At 39.7% G+C, this 20,396-nt stretch overlaps 1 protein-coding gene across 1 annotated transcript in view; it reads right to left on the bottom strand.

Annotated features, from left to right (window-relative positions):
• Positions 1 to 18,178: 18,178 nt before the first annotated feature.
• The window catches only part of ntf3 (neurotrophin 3), a 40,072-nt gene continuing 37,854 nt past the window's right edge, over positions 18,179 to 20,396 (bottom strand). The window contains exon 2 of the mRNA XM_067581843.1: positions 18,179 to 19,314. Within this exon, the coding sequence (XP_067437944.1) occupies positions 18,433 to 19,314 (882 nt within the window). The 3' untranslated portion in view covers positions 18,179 to 18,432. The remainder of the gene's footprint in view (positions 19,315 to 20,396) is intronic.

Raw genomic sequence — 20,396 nt, forward strand, 5'->3', positions numbered from 1 at the left:
TGGTGACCTGGAGTGACTCTGTGAAAGCTCTTGTCATAAAGGATTTCTAACACGTCTTGTGTCTTAATGCCTGATCCCTCAGCCAATAGGTCTTACGCCACAAGAGGCTTAACTTCTCCTCAGTACCCATTGACCAGCACAGCTCCAGGCGTCAGGGGGCTCAGCTCCACCCACAGGACACTCATTGTGTGTGTTTGTGTTTGGGTGTGTGAGCCCACGTACAGGTATCGCAAGGATCTGGAACTTCCTTCTTTGCCTTTTTAAAGTGTGTGCATGAATGTGTGTATGTGTGTGTGTTCACACGTGCATATCATATTATGTCATCCAAGGCAGGAGTAGTGTTGTTACTGTCGGTGGTTGTTGTGGGCTGTTACACTGTTTGGACAATCCTCTGACCTTAATCTCTCTTAGGGCAAGATTGTGTATGTATACAGTATTTGATTGTTGTATGTATACTGGATGTACAAGGCTGTTTTAAAAAATGTTCTCATCCCAGCAGGTAAACATGGATTGCACCAATTATGCGTGTGTGGGTGTGCATATGTGTGAAGGGTTTTGTGTTTTGTTTTTTTAAATTCAGAGTGTATGATTTGGGCCCCTTATTACTGCACAACCTAAACTGCTCAAACTTTTTCTTTCATCTTTTCCAACTGGGAGGTGGAATACAAGACTAAACACACCTGGACACATCTAGTTTATCTGTCAGTTAAATTCCTCAGGTTATGATCTTGATTCAGACGGGCATAGCACGTGTCACAGTTAGGAGGGATACCTCTGGCAACAACAACAACCTCACCACAATTTAAGTAGGCAGAGCTCTGCTGCTGTGTGCTGATGTTGCAATGGAACAACCAATTAGCTTTCACTTTTTATCAATGTAAGTTCTTTGGAAGAGTTGGGTGGCAGGATGACGGCCCGCAGGGCCAGAAGGTGATCTAGATATTTTGGCTTCACTTTGGGGAGCTGTCACCACGATCATATTTATATTTAATACAGTCAGTATTTTCAATGATGAGGTAGAATACAAGACTAAACACACCTGAACACGTGTAGTTTGTCTGTCAGATAAATTCATCAGGTTATGAACTTGATTCAGACAGGCATAGCATATTTGGCACAGTTAGGAGGCATACCTCTGGCAACAACAACAACTCCACCACAATTTAAGCAAATGGAATTTTGTTTGTGGTGATCACAGCATTGATAAATTACATTTTAATGAGACTAAGAGTTGACAGACTGTACTTAGGAACAGCAGTGCTTTGAGCTAAATGCTAGTCACCATGCTAACATGCTCACAATGACAATGCTAACATGCAGATGTTTAGCAGGTGTAATGTTTACCATGTTTACCTTCATAGTTTAACATGGTCGCTTGCTAACATTTGCTCATTAGCACTAAACAAAAATTACAGCTGATGCTGATAGGAATGTCATTAGTTTTGTAGGTATTTGGTCATAAAGTACTGGGCAAATTAAAGTTTTCCAGCCCAGCTTAGTAATAACAAGGTTATAGCGGGATAATATTCTGATAATAAAGAGATAAAAATAAAATATGGTTATTACCAAAGTAGGTCTTGCTATTAGCAATTGGTATATCTATAGGAAATATTAGAGAATTGTTTGAAACAGGGTACAAGGACCCAGATAACAATGAGGCAGAACTATTTACTGTAGTAATATCATAGTAAAATTTTGGTAAACATATGGTAATTTAGGGTTATATATAAATATATATAAGGTTATATCAGCATAATATTGTGATTAAAAATTGTAATATGATGACATTAATAGTGTAATAACCTAATAATTATGAGATAGTATATATTCATATTTTTAAATTATTATGGGCCACTATTGGCCTAATACCTTCAAAATCACATGAAAATTGATAATTACCAGATTATAATTCTGAAATTCCTCTTCCCTTATATTCCAAAGATTCCCTTTTGTTTTCAGATAATATCGTAACAATTCTACTTTTAACGCTGTGATTTGTCACCTGGAAACACTGTTCTGTGTAATAATCATGAATCAGGGCTGGAAAATGCTAAACTACCTGTTTCTATTTAATTTCATGGTAACATTGGATTAAACTAAAGACCAAGAGGCATAATGATGGAAACACTTGTGGTAGTTTCTGTGTAACACCCATGAATCTGTGGTTGAAAATGTATATCTACTCGTTTTTACTTCCACAGTGTCCCAGTGACTTTGAATAATCCACAGACTTCACCATGAACCGTTTTCATTGAAACTACTTTCTTCCAAAGAAATAATCCCTATGAAAATTGTTGGCACTGTTCTGTGGATTATCCAAAAGTTACAGGTACACTGTTTCTGTAAAGCAACCAGTATAATTATTATATTTATGCCTTCCAGAAACTGTTTGAACAAACATGCAGTAAATCCTCCACTGTACATGTATTGTACAGGAAGAATATACATTTCAGTCAAGTTTGTCTGGTAGCCAGCCTCAGTGATTAATGACACTATCACCACATGAACTGCAGTAAAATTAATGATATTTCTCGAGGCGATCCATCTGCTTGAGAGACCGTAGTTGCCATCTTTTGTTACTTAGAAAGATAAACATGAGGTTTTATAACCAAAACTGGGGCACTCAAGCTGTGAGAGAATCAGACAAGGTATTATTTAGAGTGACCGAGTTTGACTCCACTTCAGCAGGGACTAAAATAACATTATGTCAAAGAGTTATGGGAACAGGAGTGCTGTGGAGAAGATATCTGTCTCTCTGTTGAAGCTGAGAGCTCACATTTCCATCTTACACCCTTGTCCTGTGTGAGACATGGGAAACAGACCATTCATGTAGGACATGACACACTGGAAAAACACCTCAAGGTTTGTCTTTGTCAAATCCTGTTCCTGAGCTGTAAAGATTTTTAAATAACACACACACACACACACACACACACACACATAGGGGCTGATTCGCAGAGGGTAAAAAAATAAAACAAGCTTAAAAATTGGAGGAAAGCCCCCCTGTAAAAACAATTTACAGTGTGTAATGTAATTTTTCAATGCAATCTGAGAGGTTAGATGACTCAGAGTTCTCGCTTTTAGAGATATAATAAAAACAAGAGTGATAGCCATTGAATTCCCCAAGTACCACAAAGTAGCAGCCATTACGGAAGTCCCCTTGATGTGTTCTGGTCTGTATTTATCCTGCATTAGTGCTGTCAGACAGTCAGCGGTAGAAAGTCCTCTCTTTATTGTTGCACACAGGCTTCTTGTACATTTCTAATTTAGAAGTTACACTTTTAAACAATTACTTTTCACTTGTCTGTGGTCAGGAATCATATCACGTTCTTCTGTGTGGATCTTGTCGGCAGTCTCATCCGCTTGGCCTCCTTTAATGCAAAACATCAGCATCACCAACCACATATTGCTCTGATACGAAAACATGGGAATTGGCTATTATTTTCTCCTATAAAAGAATAGATCGTCTGATGTCCAGACACTTTGCTTTTGAAGTTATTTTCATTATTTTTGAAGAATTTCCAGAGAACTCTATTTGAGTGATTGGAAATGTGTTTAGTTTAAATAGGAACATTTGTCAACTGAATAGTTGCATGCAATAAAAACGTTGCAAAATAACAGCATCATAAAACTCACAATTAAGAGTGATTACACTGAGTTCTAAATAATAAAAAGCAAACATTTTGTAACAGATTTATGGAAAACATAGTGATATTTTTATTAAAACACATTTCACACAAACAGAAACTGATGCCATTACTGCTGTGAGGGGGGGACTTGTCTGTTGGAGATGGGTCTGGGAGCAGTTTCAGTTCACCAGGAGGAGGACATTGGTGTTTTACTCAATGGGGACAATTTAATGTTTCTGTTGTCCAAAACCTTCTGTTGGGGTTAGACAAGTGGATATAATCAATTATTTTCAGAAGGTATGCCATGAATACACATACCTAATCAGACACGGGTCACTTTACATTTTGAAATATGGATTCACCACTTTTTATCCTGGTCAGGCCCAGCTGTACAAACTGAATCCACCTTGAAGTCCTTGCCAGAGGTAAACAAAAGCATACAGGCTGTATTCAGAAAGGATTTAAAACCATAACATGTCCCTGGACTCTAGGACATATTCACAACACATACAAGGCTTTGGATAGGTGTGAATCACCACCCAGCAACCTACACAAACAGTCAAGGATCAGCTTTGTTTAACAAACACACAGACAGTCATCCTTTTCTAAAATAGAAACCTTTCATATTAATTAAATTCTCAGGGAAATCAGAATAGGTCAAGGGAGGTAAAAGAGGGGTGAAGAGGGGAACACGCAAATAGGGACTACCCATTTGTCCAAAGGCCCATTATTCCAAAACTCCAATAGTTTGTAAATGTCCCATTGTACCCAAAGCCCATTAGTCCGACGGCCCGTCATCCCAAAAACTAACACCCCCAAAGGTCCATGGCTCTGAAAATACTGCTGCTGTGACTGCTGGCCCTGTCCATGGTGCTGAATCAGTTTGGGGGCGGGGGTGGCGGATGGCACTGCCATTATTTATGGTTAGGTGTTCCGATTAGGCAATTGTACCTCTGTTGTCTTTTGGGATAGGGTATTCCCTAAATGCACTAAAAAGTAAGCATTTTGTAAATAGTATCTTGTTTGCATGTCAAAATAAGATAAGATATTAAGGGTAAAAAACTCCAAGGAGCAATGGACCTTCGGTGCAGTGGGTTTTTGTTTTTGGGATGAGCTTTCAGTCCAATGAGAACTTTTTCAAACTATTGGGGTTTCGAAATAATGGGCTGTCGGACCAATGGCATTGCATCCACACAAAGACTCTTTTGATTTGTTTTTTACTTTTGGTACATTCCTCTGATTTCGACAGTCTAAGGAAAACATTTGGCTGGATAAAGCAGTAGACATCCATTCATCACACTGGAGTCAGATCCAGTGGTGTGACTGATCACTGGTTTCTAGGAGCAAAACAGTGTAGGGGTTACTGTTTGGCTATGAGGCGTAATGACATGTTCATTTAAAATTTAGATGGAAAACAAGGGAATATCTAATTTGATTAACTTTGTGAACTAGCTGGCCATTTGCCTGAGATCTAAAATTAGTGCAACTGAAAATGGAAAAAGTATGTCGATTTGCTCGGAGCAACGCAAATTGAGGTGAACATGTGTCTGCAAGAAGAAATTGCTTCAACTTGAGCAACAAATTCACGCTTATCCTGAGGCTGTATGATTCCAAATTATAATGCTGCAAAATTATGAATGTAGAAAGACAAAAGAAAGAAGTTCTGAGATCAGCAGAGTCTCAACTGTCACAGATACACACTCAACTCACACTCAGCTATCTAATGGTTAGTACACTGGTTGTGTGGGCCAGATAAACATAGACTGCAAAAACATTTGCATTCAGTCTGAACGCACTCCTGGACTGTATGTACTCTGAAAAGTCCTATGCAGAGCAGTTCTTTTCACTCCCAATGGTCTCTCTCTCACACTCACACAAACACACACACTCTCTTATGTGTACATACATACACACAGTGGGTGGTCAATGCTGCATTTAACTCCAGATGTTAACACTGCAGGCCAGCTCAGAGACTGCCTCACATCTCAGGAAATTTCACCTGTCAATCATCTCTGCGAAAATCACCTCCTCATTTCCTCCATTTCCTCTTTTCTTATCCCCAGATGTTTTTGTGCGCACCAATATGGGCTCACCCTGTGCTGTGTACACAGGCCTCCCATTGTCACTCAATGAAACGTCTCCATGTGGGGCAGCTACTCTCAACCGCTGCCAATGTCAATACTGAATGTACTGTAGCTTAAAAATCTTTTAAGACTTTGAGTGTTTTTTTCCCACTTGTGATCAAGTGTTTGGCAACGCCTCTGTTTTTCTTTTGCCTTCCAATGTCGAGTACCTCTGCCAACACTGACTCTGTGTGATGCGCTGATACAGAGGAAAACACATTCAATACTGTACACACTTTGGCTTCAGATACATGGATCAAGTTTTGTTTGATGCTATAAATGCTGATGTGGTAGCTCCGGTTTTCTTATGCTGGGACAGATATTAATCATTGACTAGTTTTAGCTTAAATGGGTCAAAACTGTGTTTTTCTAAATACGGTACAGAGAAAATCAGTGACTGGAATGCAGAATTCCTGCAGTAAGTCGCTGTAAATCGTGCCCTATATAACTTTGTAAATTGCAAATCTAATTTGCAAATTTAATTGTATCCCTGGTCTGAAATACGTTCATGTCTGCAGCCTTGAAATGATCTTAAACCAAATTGAATAAACTTGTTTCTTTTTTTACAGCATAATGGGTGATCATTGCTCTATCATTAAGCATTTGACAAACAGCTCTCCATACATAGATTTAAAATTCATTACCGTACATGCCTTTTTTTTGGCAAGATACTGTGAGATGGCCTCTGTGAGGACCATATTAGGACTTGTATCTTGAAATGCTGGGAGTCTAAAAACATGGCATTAAAAGGATCCTTCAAAGCCGTTTTGTGGAATGTCATGAAGCACTTGCTCTGGGTATGACCTGGCCCTCTAAAGCACTGTTTAATCCTCTGGAAGTCTGAACTTTTGGCATGAGAGCTGGAGGAGATATATGTTTGACAGGGTTCCCATATGCCATGAAAATCCCTAAATGATGTAGGTTTGAAAAAATTAAGACATTACAAGAGTTTTGAAAATTAATGACCTCTTTTAATATTTTTAGCCCCAAATTCATAAATTTGTCTAAGATGTCATGTTTTAAACATGGCTGGATTAAACGGTAATGCGGCCCTGGGGAAAAGTTAGCTTTGGGCTATTGGCTCTGTGTTTTTGGTAATTTCATTAAGCACAAATTTATTTAGCAATATAAAGTATATGCTAGGGATGCACGACATTGGATTTTTTGCCGATATCCGATATGCCAATATTTCGAACTCATTGTGGCCGATTGCTGATGCCAATACCGATATATGCTCTTTTATTCCAGCTGGCTGAGGAAAATATTATGCATGCAAGCATAGATTGTACTAAGTATGGTCAAGAAAGACAATATATGAAGGAAGAACTTAGAAAGACTGGAGTTCAGGAGCTTGACATTAAAACTTTAATGAACTTGCCAAGCGGGTGGAGCAGTAGAGTTTTCTTTGAGTTTATTAGACAGACAGGATTAATGTGTAGGATTTAATCTCTGGTCCACACTCCGCTGGTTGCCAACTGCCATTTTAAATCAAAAAGAAGTTTTTTCCAAACAGGGTGGTACATCCTGTCAGTCGAAGTGTTTCCTATCTGTGTAGCCGAGCATAGCAGCTCCTCGACGGACTGTTTCACCCTGACAGTCCCGGTGCTTCCTCCGCAGGCTCCACTTCACTCAGCTGCCTGTCAGACTAGCTGCTTCTTCCCACTTTAACCTGAATAACAAACCGGGGCTCGGTGCTCCAGTTGGATCCACGTGGAGAGCCAGGGCTAACGTTAGCTCAATACACAATGACTGTAGTTACGCACATAAAACGGAGCAAATACTTCCATGGGCAGCTCAAAACCATTTTGTCTTATATGCTCCAAGACCACGGTAATTGTGAAGCACCACTACAGACAAAGCAGAAATCTTTTGAGCAAACATACTCACTCAAATTCAAACTGAAGGCACAGAAAATAAGAGCCCAATATGATCAATCCACTTTATTGTAGGATGCACATTATTTTATTTTTAAATGCAGCCCTTATTTTACTTGAAATGGGAAAAGACCATTTATTTACTATTGGAGTACTTATTATCTATAACATCTGTATCTAATAGAATGTTAGTTTCTTTCATGTTGTTGGTGTATAGGCCTATAATCATTCACACCTCGCATCAACTGTATCTATTAAATTTTGTATGAATGTGTGGAAGTAGCAGCCGGAGGCCAAGCAATCGGCCCATTCCGAACAGGCAGGTTTTGAATAGGCACTGCACTAGTTTATTACTAATATCACAATTACAATTACTAATCACTACAACTACAACATATTATAAACAATACACATGAGAGAAAGGGGAAACTGGTACACAAGGCTATGACTAGTGAATGATTTAAAATGAATGATGCAGAGTTATAGGAGCTGGTACAACAGCTTAGTTCCGAATTGCCAATTGATGTTGCAAATTATGAAAGCCCAAGGGTTTAAACAAGTCAGTGGAGGTATGTAAAGATACTTGCTTGCTCGCTGGGGTGGATTCTTGCAGAGAGTGGAGTTAGATGTGCTGGGGTGAGAAGCTGGGTTCTGGATCTCAAAATGATGAATATGTCACTGGAAGAGAGAACCTGGTTTAGCCCTCCTAGTTTTGATTGTTAATTTATGACTCTAGATTTTGAGGCTTCACCTCCTATTGTTCCGAATCATATCTTCAGACTAGCAAAAAGCAAACTTCCAACCAGCATGGCAAAAGTGCAGGAAGACAAAAAAAGCAAGACAAAGACAAAAAGCAAGAAGCCTGGTTTCTCAGATAAGAGATTATTTTAAAGTTTCGGTCTGCCCGCCCAGAAGATGCATACTGGCCAATCACAAGGATTGCAGAGTTCTGTGGGGGGGGCGGGGGGGGGGTGTCAGTCTCCTCCCCTTTTTAATCAAAATTGTTAGTCTTATAACAATTGCCTGATTTCTATTTTTGCATTTTTGATAATAGCTTTATCATTTTGACAGTGAAACAAGCAGGGTGGTACTAAATATGACATTAGTTTTATCAAAGATAATGGAATTATGTTAGTGGTACAGTTCCTAGCTTAAAGGCAGTCAATAAAAGTCTAACTAAACATATTGTTACATACACACACATACATTATATTAATTGTCCTTAGACAAAATGTTCATGGGTTGTCAGTCCTTTGTTCTCTTTGATCTGACTGCAAATGGAATTAGAGTGCACAGTAGGATTAAACTTGGTGCCAGCTAGTCTCTGTAGGTGACTGGCTCTTAGGCCCTGTTTACACCTGGTATTAACATCCGTCTTGGGTGTTCAGATCACAAGTGGACAGCTCTAAATACAGGTGTAAACGCACCAAAGACGCATTGAGGATGGATAACAGGATAAACAAATTAATTTGTTTTTCATGTGAATCAAAAAATGTTTTTCCCGTTCCCCTAATCAGTTTCCTTCTTCAAATCAACAATTAGAATAGTAATTAAACCAAAACCAGAAACTAACTTGTTTTTCACTTGTCTGTCTAAAAAAAATATTTCAGAGGCTAAACGTTGCTGGATAGTGTCTTCCTTCCTGTCAAGTTGATAATGACAGTTTTTAGTTTTGCTGCGCTGCTCAACATGATGAGCTCAGGATTTATCAGGAGGGCGACTGCTTTACTCCAAACAGAATGAACCTGGACTGTGTGTTTGTAACAGTGACCTAGTGGATGTGTAGAAGAAAACAGAACATTATTAACATTAGATCCTGACTGATCCTGTCGGCGTGTCAGAGATTTAAATAATCAATGAAGTTATGCTGCTGTGTCTTGTGCATAAATGCGCACAGCTTCTCCCAATGGAGAGACGCAGCTGCAGGGAGATCACTGCATATAACTCTCTCTCTCTCTCTCTCGGCAACCTGGTTCTCTCGCCGGTTAATAACAAACGAATTTGGTCTTTGCGAACGGAAATGATGTTCGTGTTTATTTGCATATAGAGCGGGGAAGTGACATCCGATCACAAGTGGTCACTCAAGACGCATGTGGAGCCGCAGGTTAATGCCAGGTGTAAACAGACATACTTAAAGCTGTCCACTTGTGATCGGATCAACCAAGACAGATGTTAATACCAAGTATAATCAGGACCTTAGAGTCTTGAAAGGGCAAAGGTGGTTTGGGTCAGTGGTCTGGTTTAGTGGCCATGTAGGGCAAAAGGGATCTTCTTATCTGATTGTTGTTGTTTGCAGGATGCTGTAAATCTCACTGATGTCTTGTTAGCCAACATTCCTGTGGGGTTGAAGAAAGAGCTGGTCCAGTTGTTGGTACCATCAGTATTTGAAGCAATGAGGGAACATTTTCTACATAATGCAAGGAGACATTAACCAGTAGCCTCTTGTTCTCCTCTGAGACTCCCCAAATACACAAGCTTTTCTTTCATTCAGTCATTTATCCTTTGACAGTTTCGTAGCTTAAAAGATACTATCAGCCCCATACCGTTTAAAACTAGATTGCACTGAGCAGAGCCCAAACCTCCTCCATCACTGAACAGTTCTCACATGGCCTCCTTCATGTTTGTTTGTTGTTTCTCTTTCATTTTCTGATAAAATAAGTCAACATTCACACTTGAGTTGCAACAATCACACCAGCACTTAATGCAGCTTAATAATGACTGCCAAGAAGAAAAACATGTTTTACTGTTGGTTGGAAATCGACACATCTAATCACCTGATCTTCAGGCCAAAGGCTATCTATCCACCAGATTCCAGCCAAATCACTTCATACATTTTTGAGATATCATGAGAAGTAACACATAAATTTGGGTGAAAACAAAACCTCCTTTGAACTTTTTTGGCCTTGTGTCAGCTTCTATCACTATTATTTGGACTGAAAGGGTGAGCTCCAGTCAGAAATACAGTTACAAGAATGAGCTTGATTGACAGTTGCCAAATCTCATTGACTCCTCTTATCCTTGTTGTCATCCTGCCATCTGTAAACACTTGTGACCTGTGACCTTCAGGCTGTCAGCAAGCTTTAGTAATGTATGAAAACCCTCAAATAGCTTTCAGTGCCTTAGTTCAAGATCTCATGAACTACTCAGCACGAACATCACACACCCCCCACCCCCGCCCCACATCACCACCACACACACACAGGTGTAAATACAGGATTGAGAGGAAAAGCAGGCAACAAGGCAGTGTTGTCCATCGCTGAAAGAATCCTATTTCCCAAAATAATCCACTGCCTTGTCTTGCTAGTCAAGCATGCAACAGGGATATAAGTTAAGACCCAGGCTAAGCAGTTATGCTACCTGTAAGCGTAGTTTCAACAGGTTGAAAGAAAGTACAAAAGCATTTATTGTACTAGAACTTTTCTTTTTGAGGTCTGGTAACATTGTTAGCAGAGCAAAGAAGGGATGCCACAAAATCTGAGAATATGTTAAGAGTATTGTGACAATCAACAATTCTTGAAACCATTAAGAGACCAAAGCTGGTCCAAGATGTTTATTTGAGTTTTTATCCCTACATGCAATTGATGTTCATATTATAACAGAAGGTTTTAGGAGTGGTTCTCACTGGTTTCAAGGGATATACCTCCCACAATGCCTCTCCTTGTAATTATCATCCTGGCTGCTCTTACATTCACCTTTGCCATGTTCCCCTACTAATACTGTCTGGAGCTGTACGTTGGTATGACATCACAGATTAGACAAGTTGGCGAGGTCTGCACTTTTAGCTCTGGCTGTAAGAGGAGGAGCAAAAGAGCCATTGGAAACAGCACAGAAGAAAAGCATCTTTGTTTGTAATTACTAACAGGAAAATTTAATGGAAACCTCATTGTGCCGAATGTTTGGAGGCTCAAGCAATCAACAAACTGATATTTACCTAATAATAATAATCCTTTTTGTAATGTTTTTTAAGACAGATTCTTTGGGCAGCAAACCTCAGAAAGTATTTATGGATGTGATATGGATCATTTAAACTTATGTGCAATGACAGAAGTAAATAAAGTTTAGATGAACTGAATTTTACAGATGTTTATTGCTGCTCACTCCCACTTTCTGTGCGCCAATCTGCCTGAGGCTTAGGGTGAATCGTGAGAAGCAGTCTTTCATTCACAGAAAATTGCACTTTACAATCAAGTGAGAATATGAGCACACATTCAGTCAGCACATTGAAGGCGTTGCTGATCTGCTCTCCTCTGCAGCCTGACAAGTGGTAAGCTCCTCTTAGAATAGGAGATTACAGCCTCAAATCCCAGCTCTGCATGTATGTACATCTCCTTAAGTCAGCTTTACCCCTCTGTAAAACCCCTGGGTCATTAGAGACAGCACATTTTGCTGCTCCCTCCTACAGCTTCCCTCACCTGCTTCATATTAATAACAGATCAAAAACTGCTGGAGGTGCTGCTTCAAGAGGGGTGCGTGTCTGATCACACCTCCTGGTGGGAGGACACAATGTGTAGAAGTTATCTCTTGCCTAGGGACGATGGGGTTACTGGGAGACAGAGGGGTCGTGGATAATCATGGGAGGTCTAATTGATGTCGTCACATTTTGTGACAAGCTTTGGTGAGAAATAATCAGTAGTGGATGACCTCATGACTTGATCTGGATTGCTTGCAGTGTGCCATGACTTGGCTGACATCACTATCATTTCCATCAAAGTCGACTGGCAACAAAGTACGCTAGGGTTAAAACTTAACTTGTCTTTAAAATTTTCTGTAAGAATAGAACAGTCTCATCAGCATAAATCATAAACTGAGGCTGCAAGGTTGAAAAGAAACCCTGTAGATCTGTCCTACACCTGACTTGGGTTGTCATATTAGAAATGTATAAAATATTTTGCTTCTGCTTTTTGAAGTAAATGTTTCCCAAGAACATATTTAGTCCCAGAGTCAGTCAGTGTACATATCCACCTTTTGAGTTCTTAGTCATTAGCATAAACAAGTACAGCCAGTGTAGTCTAATTTTTTTCTGCATCCTTAAGACTTCTTTAACTGTGGAACTCCCAAGCTCTTTTTGCATCTTGCCTTAATACCCAGAGAAGTGGCATTTATCTGGGTGTTGAGAGAAATTTCGTACTCACTCCATTTAAGAAGTTACAAGAAATGTTTAAGTAAAGAGTTCAGACATTCTCAAGTTTTGAGCCAATGCTCTAGTTTGCCAACCATGTAGGGATCAATCTTAACACAAGACAAGTATGTCGATATTAAACTTGGATTACATTCATTGAAGTTTTTTTTACATCCATTGCAGATGTTTTAAAAATTATTTCTTTAATATCTGCAGATGGCAATGCGATATAGTTATGGGGAAATATGGTCATAGCTTATAAAAACTGTTGTTAAGGTATGGTTAGGGTGAGGCAACTAAGACACTTGGTTATGGTTAGGGATCGATTGTGGTTATGGTTAATAAAAACTAACGAAGGCATTGGATGTAAATCATGAGGTGTAAAATCATCTAATATGAATGTATGTCTTAGGGATACTGGGATAATAAGAACTGGCGCTCTGCAGTACAGAATAACCAACAGAATAAGTGCATGCAAGAGATCTTCCACAATGCTACTGAATGAAGAAAACATACACACTTGATCCTGTGTAGCAAGCTTCTCATCGCTCATAACCCGATGCAACCAAAAGAAGACAGTCACACTCTTATTCAGTGCTCCCAGCATGTTTTAATCTGGTAAATATAGATAACCAGTGCTTCAGAATGACTGAAACCAGTGCTTGAGTTTGGTTCACCTCCAACTGTAGAAAACATGCCTGTTTGCTTTGAGTTCACAAAGTTCAGTGTCATAATACCAAAGGCCCAGACCAGACATTTAAAGAACCTAATAAAAGTTGCATGAGAGCTTTATATAGACTGTCCAGTATCTGAACATGACAGCTTAGACACTTACAGTCTGAGAGATGCAACTGTCCTCCAAAATACAGATGCTGGTCTGGATGAGTAGGTAATCTGAGGTTTGTGACCAAATCCTGGACCATCTACAGTATGTGCCTTAAAGCAAGGCACTTAAAGGGAAAATCCACCTTCATATGTCCACTGAGGGCTTCCTTTGTGCTGGATACCACACTTTCAAAATCTGTCAATACATTTCCCAAATTATTCACTGTTATCTGCTCTGTCATTCATTCATTTAACATTGGCATTACTACTAAACTGCTGAAAGGAATCGCTCAACATTTTGGGAAATATGCTTATTTGCTTTCTTGCTGACAGTTAGATGAGAAGATTGATACCACTCTGTACGGTAAATATGAAGCACAAAGACTGGAAACAAGGGGAACAGCTAGCCTAGCTCTGTCAATTGGTAACAACTGCCTACCAACACCTCTAAAGCATACTAATTAACATGTTATATTTAACTTGTACAAAAAGCGCGTTGTAAAATCGTGTAAAATAGACACCTTGCAGTTTTACGTGGGGGTTGTGCTGGACTATTTCTTGGACGGAATTAGTAATTTCCTGGAGTCTTGTCATCACCGCAAGGTACTGTAAACAACGGAGGCCCCAAAACATTGTCTTACACATAACCCCCACTAAAACCACAATGTGTCATATGGATAGTAGTCTGTAATTTGGTCAAGCTGTGATGGATAACAGAATGGTTAGCAATAATGCTAGCTCATTGTCAGAAAACATAAAATGGTATAAAAGGGTTGTGTTCATATGTCGATGTTGTTTGATTTGGAGGGTAATGGTGAGTAGCGTGATTGTGGGAATCATTATGATGTGTTTTTCTGGTCAAGAGAGTTCCCTCTTCCTCAACAAGTCTTGTTGTTTTACAACCTGATCTATTTTCTGCTACTGTGGGTGTTTAAGTTATTAACTCTGCCTTGAGTGTGACAAATTTTTCCAAATACCATTGCTGACCATTGATGCCCAATCGCAGCTTTAGCAATAAGCTCTTACTCTTTGATAATGTTTGTTTGACACCAGAATCTGACATTGGAGTTTTAGGTCACTGAAACTGAAATTTTCTGCTGTCAAACTTCACAGGAGTTCCTGGAAACATCTGGACATGATGGCACATTTGGGCAATGATCCAGAAGAAGAATGATTCACAACAAGAAAGTGGACACCATATCTTGAGTGAACAGAAAAGGTACATCACTTGTAGCCATTTCTTTTTAAATGTGTTTAAAGGTGGATTTTTCCTTTAAAACCCAAATATTCATTGACAAAGATCAAATGCATGCCAAACCAATCCTCCCTTGATGATGGTTTGAAAAATACAAACCATTATCAACAAAACATGTGTGCAGTATCTTCAGATGCAGTACAGTACCTTCTTCAATCTGACAGTAGTTCTCTGACCTTTCCAGGCACCCTGGGAATGCTTCAATCCATAAACATTATATATCCATTTTTGAAAAACTTTATTCCTGAAAATCACCCCATTTTGTAACAACACAGTGGAATCTGTTCTTAAAAGTGTTAATTATTGCTTTGACTGATACTCAAGATGACTCATACCTCATGGTAACCCAGAACATGTGTTGCTGTGACACTAGCATTCATCTGTTATGTATCACTCTTAAACTGGAAGCTTCTCCATGGTGTCCTCTGACTTACTTTTACTCTTAACACACACATCTCTGCTTGAATGTAACCTCCGAGGAATTTGACGTATTCATATCTTTCAATCAGGTTGCCTCTGGTCTGTCTCTGTCTCATTGTGCATGGGATTTGCTTAATTTGATTTTTCTGTTTCTGTTGTGTTTCTGCCCTGTGATGTGTCTCTCTACATTTATGTCATCCTGTAGCTGATCTCCTGCTCTCCATCCTCACTAATGCAATCTCCAAAGGTTGAATTATTTTCACCACAGATATAAGGCCTTTTTAAGACAGCTGCAGGTTGTTGGCATGAAATCAAATTTATTTCTACATTTCAAAACACTATTTTTTAGGATGTGTTTTATATTTTGCATGTGTTATTTTTTTCCATGTTTTAGACTTGCTTGGGACTTATTTATGTGTATTACTCTAGCAATTAAGCAATAAAAAACACTAGTTTACTCTTGAATTTAACCTTAAGTTCAAGCTCATCTGAACCTGCCTTTCTGGGTTTTCCAAACTCTAAATACTGTAACAAATATCAGATGATAAGAGAAGAGTGCCACGGTGATAATCATCACAGAAGTTCGACTTTGAATTCATCTTGCATTAGCACTGCACACAGTGGGAGTCATTGTAAAAGTCCCTCTTGATACTTCCTGTGTCGTTCTGCATTAGTCCTGCAAATAATTGATTTTTGCCATCTATTTAGAACAACATTTTCTGAGTGAGCCATTTTTTAATACGGTTAAACGATGTGAGCCAGCTGAGAGTCTGAGCCTATGTATCTCCACTACACACACACATACACACAAACACCTGCACACAATTCTGTCACTTTTTTATGTTTTACTCTTCTAAGCCTTCTTCTTTCAACCACTGACCTCGTTTGATAAATATTTAGTTCCATCTGAGACCTTTGCTGTCTCTCTGTGCTGTAACTGGGGAGATAACTGAAGTGTAAAACATCTGATCAGATAGCAGAATAAATGACTATTGATTAGACCCCTGATTAATCACCACTGTTACATGTATACTCTCTCTCTGTGGCTGAACTGTGGACTCCCTGGACTTTCCTGAACACAAAACTGGGAAACACCACGGTACAAAATTGTAGGGAACCCTAGAACTTACTCAATATGCCTGGATACATTTTAAAGATAGGGCTGGCATCAATTAGTTGATTTATTCATTTATTTATACGGTTGTTATTGTCAAAAAATCCCATGAAAATACCAAAACCAACCATGCATTAGTCCTTCTCAGTACTTTCCAACTTCCCCAGCCTGTTTGTCACTCTCAACTCTGAGGCCCATACATTTGGTCCTACTGAGGACATAAATCTTTAAAACTGGGCCACAGATATTTATTTTCATTTTTTAAATAAGGATAAATAATTTCCTAAAACAGCTGGGCACTGTATTTATTTTTCAAATATTACTCAAACAGGAGGAAATAGTACATTTGTTAGGGACTAGTTTCAGCAGTGGAATAATATACATTTCCAGCAGCAGAACGGCACATGTGGGATTGACTCAAAATAAACTACAGCGCCCATGTTCATGGTAATGAATGTCACCCAGTACAACGATGTGACTCACTGATGTGTTTTTTTTTATAGTAATATAGTAGAAAGGAATAAGAAAGGCTTTGGATACACACACACAATACTTGTTAGCAGGATCCACTCATTGTTGGTTTTGGTCTTTTCATGGGAATTGTTGAGCATAAGTAAAATATAGAATATTACTAGACTTATGCCTTAAACTCAAATCATTAAATGGATTTTACTGTTTATATAGGAGTAACTTTGTAAAGAGTTGTATGTTGGTTGTGAAACCCCCCCCCCAAAAAAAAACATGGCCACATGGCCAGGAACAAAGCTTTTCGTCCAGGTGGCTTTTTGAGGACCCAAGTTTTACACATAAATTCAGCAACAAGGTAGAGTCTGTGTGCCACCAATGCACAGTTAACAGCAGCTGGTCAAAATATACAACAAGCTGCATTAGAAGGTGTTGTGTATGAACACTCATTTTCATGTTGAGTCAGATTTTCTTTGAATGGGACAGTTATTTATTTTGTTTGCAAAACCAAATATATTTTTGACTGTATTATTTCATAAGAACCTAAGTAACTTAATCTTTGACAACAGTTTATTATTACTCAGATTTTGAAATGTATTGGTTAATGAAATGTTTCCAACTATAAGAACTTTTCATTTTTTTTATTAAAAGGAAGAAACAAAAATAGCTCATGATACCAGTTGAGAGTAAAACCCGTGATGAACAGGAACAGTGTGAACAGTTTTTTTCCCCAACACTTCCTTCACAGATTCCACATTTCTGTTTTCATTTTGTCAAAAGTGTCAGAGGAATGAATGGACTTCTGGTGTATTACAACATGACAGTACAGTGGGGTCAAGTGTGAATGCAGTGTAAATGTATATGTTTGGTCAAATCTCAAATCTGTGTTTTGGTCATAGGATGCCTTGTACTTTCTGATATAGTCATCTGTCTCATTAATGCTAAGAATGGCCCCATATTGGTCCACAGGACAGGGCAGGTCCCTGCAGCTCTGTGACTTTTTAGGTTCACCCCCGAAACATTTGCGGCAACTCCTGTCGGTGAGTTACCATGTCCCATCTCTCCTCTGCAGCCACACTGGTCAAGGCACATGTAAAGTCTTACTGTGAAGCACCTTTGCAGCCCAGCTCTGTATTATAGTCTCAAAATGAGTTCATAGCTTGTTTCATTCCTTTTTTATAGACATTTTTTTTCCTTTTGAAGAAGACTTCTTTCAATAAATAACACAAATATATTCATACGTCATATATAGATAGATAAACATGTATAAACTACATGCATTTCATATAACTTAAATAATTTATATGTACAGTTCCCCCTCACACACTCCCTCCCTCCCTCCCTCCCTCCCCGCCCTGACTCAGATGAGTTCATCCAAAACAGCGATGCTGCACCGGCTTGTGGATTCGCAGCACAACAATGTGAAATATCATTTAAATGGACCCAAGTTTTCTTCAGTAGAAGTATCATTTTATAGCACAATATTGCTCCTCACCACCATGACACATAATCCTGTGGAACCACTGTGAACGGGACATAAAATCCCATACAGGAAGTAGAATTCCAATCAGGTAGTAGAAGTCCCCAACAGGGCTTGTATTATTGTGTTTACGTCCTATGACGTTTCCTAGACAATGCACAGACGCAGGAAGTGTCTATGCGTATCCACCTCCAGCCCACTGAATTGCGAACCTGTGTCAGCGCTCGAACGTACGTCTGCGTCGTCTTACACTGCGAGTTCCAGTTCTTGTCATCAATGCCCCTGCAGCCACCCTTGAAGGGCCTGGGGGACCGACAGCGTGTCTCATAAAAGTACTGTTTGATGTCCTGTGTGGCACTGGTTTTAATTTTGGCCAGAACAGTGACAGAGTCCCCTCTGGTGTCCACCGCTTGGGTTTTCTCCGTCACCCACTGGCTCTCGCTGTCACACACAGAATATTCCCCACGATAGCTCTTGTGCTCAGCATAGCGCTTCTTCCTTGTCTTGTTTCCCGCCGCACCACCATCTGGTCCGCCACTCACGAAATCGTCCGCGAGGTACAGAGGTGGCGGCTGCAGTGGTGGCCGGTCACTCAGCAGCACTCGAGGTGAATTATACCGCTTGTGCTGCCTGAGTAGGTCTGAGTTCAACAGCATCACCTGCTGGTCAACCACACCGTCACTGCTTTCACCACTGCGACTCCCTGGCCCCCACTGCTCCACATCGCCCTGCTCCTCTAAAGGAAAGTTTGCACTAAGGAGAGGAGGCAGTGTGTCCTGGAGCTCAGTGTCCCTGCTTTTCCCCTGTTGGCTCTGGTTCCCCCTGATCTTTCCCCTCGTGAGGTCAGCCTGAAGCAGCTGGATGATAAGAGAGTTTAAGGGGTCTGGACTTGGCTGCTGCTGCTGTTGCCCCTGGTGACTGCTGTCCATGTTGGTTGCCTGGATACCATAGAGGTACACGAGGACCATCACATACAGCAGGATGGACATCACTAGATTCACCTGTAAGATCTGAAAAGACAGAAAGAGAGAAACTTTGAAGGGTTTTGTTACCTTCTGGTAAAACTCATTTTCTTTCTTTATTGACAATTAACACAAACACGAGTTCTCGTAGAGCCTCAACTGACTAAAGTTGTCAAAGTCTTTGTGGCTTTGAGGGAACCTGTGGCTTGAACTCTGTTACTAGAAAGGAGATAACAGCAGCAATGTGTGTGTGTCTTGGTATGAATACACGTTATGGGAACTAAATAGCTGCTTTATGTACAACATGTGGCTGTAAGTCACCCATAATTCTGTTTAGAGTAATACATGCTTGGCACGAGCATTTAAAATGTGCAGAATGTTGCCTTAAGGTGTCTCCGGTTAATTATTCAGTCTACACATAACCCACTGAACTTCAAAATTACATTTGCTAGTAATTTCACAGTAATTATATAGCAATGTGAAGATGTAGTTTGTTTGGTAAAGAGGAAGTTTTGTTTACAACGCCAGTTTGATCCCCACACCAGCAGGATGATTCTGAGAGATAATGCCCTGCTTCATATTGAACTGTAGAGACACCCTGAAAGTTCACATTGTTCCACTTTACAGTTTTTTTTATATTTAATGATAGTTAAGGTTTTCAATTAGACAGAGAGCTTGTCTACATGAAACTACTGGAATCGGCATTTTAGCCATTTGGGCCATTCAGTCACACCACCACTGCTGCTGTGCTGCTGTTTTTGTGTTTTCGCATGCAGCTGAAGCAGGAGCCAAAAAACCAACTAACCAAGTCAGGCTGTGCCTGAAGCACAGCATCATTTTTTTTTTTTACTACAGTATGACATCTTTTGGCTTCTGTTCTGTTCTGTTCTGAGCTCAAGTGCCAAGTATGGTGACCTTTGCTCTTAAGTTTTCTCAGGCACACTCGCTTATCTGCTCAAACCTTTCTGGCTATCATTTTGTTTTGCTGTTTGAGCTTTTAGGGAAAATCCCTCCAAGACAAGTTTAAAAACCCAGCAGGGATCAGTAGCAGATCTTCAGTTCCCACACTTTGGTGTAACATCATGTCAGAGCACTTTCCTAGAGCTGCTGTTTTTGTTGCCACATGCTTC

The sequence above is a fragment of the Thunnus thynnus genome, chromosome 23, assembly GCF_963924715.1.
Source record: "Thunnus thynnus chromosome 23, fThuThy2.1, whole genome shotgun sequence".
Classification (NCBI taxonomy): Eukaryota; Metazoa; Chordata; class Actinopteri; order Scombriformes; family Scombridae; genus Thunnus; species Thunnus thynnus.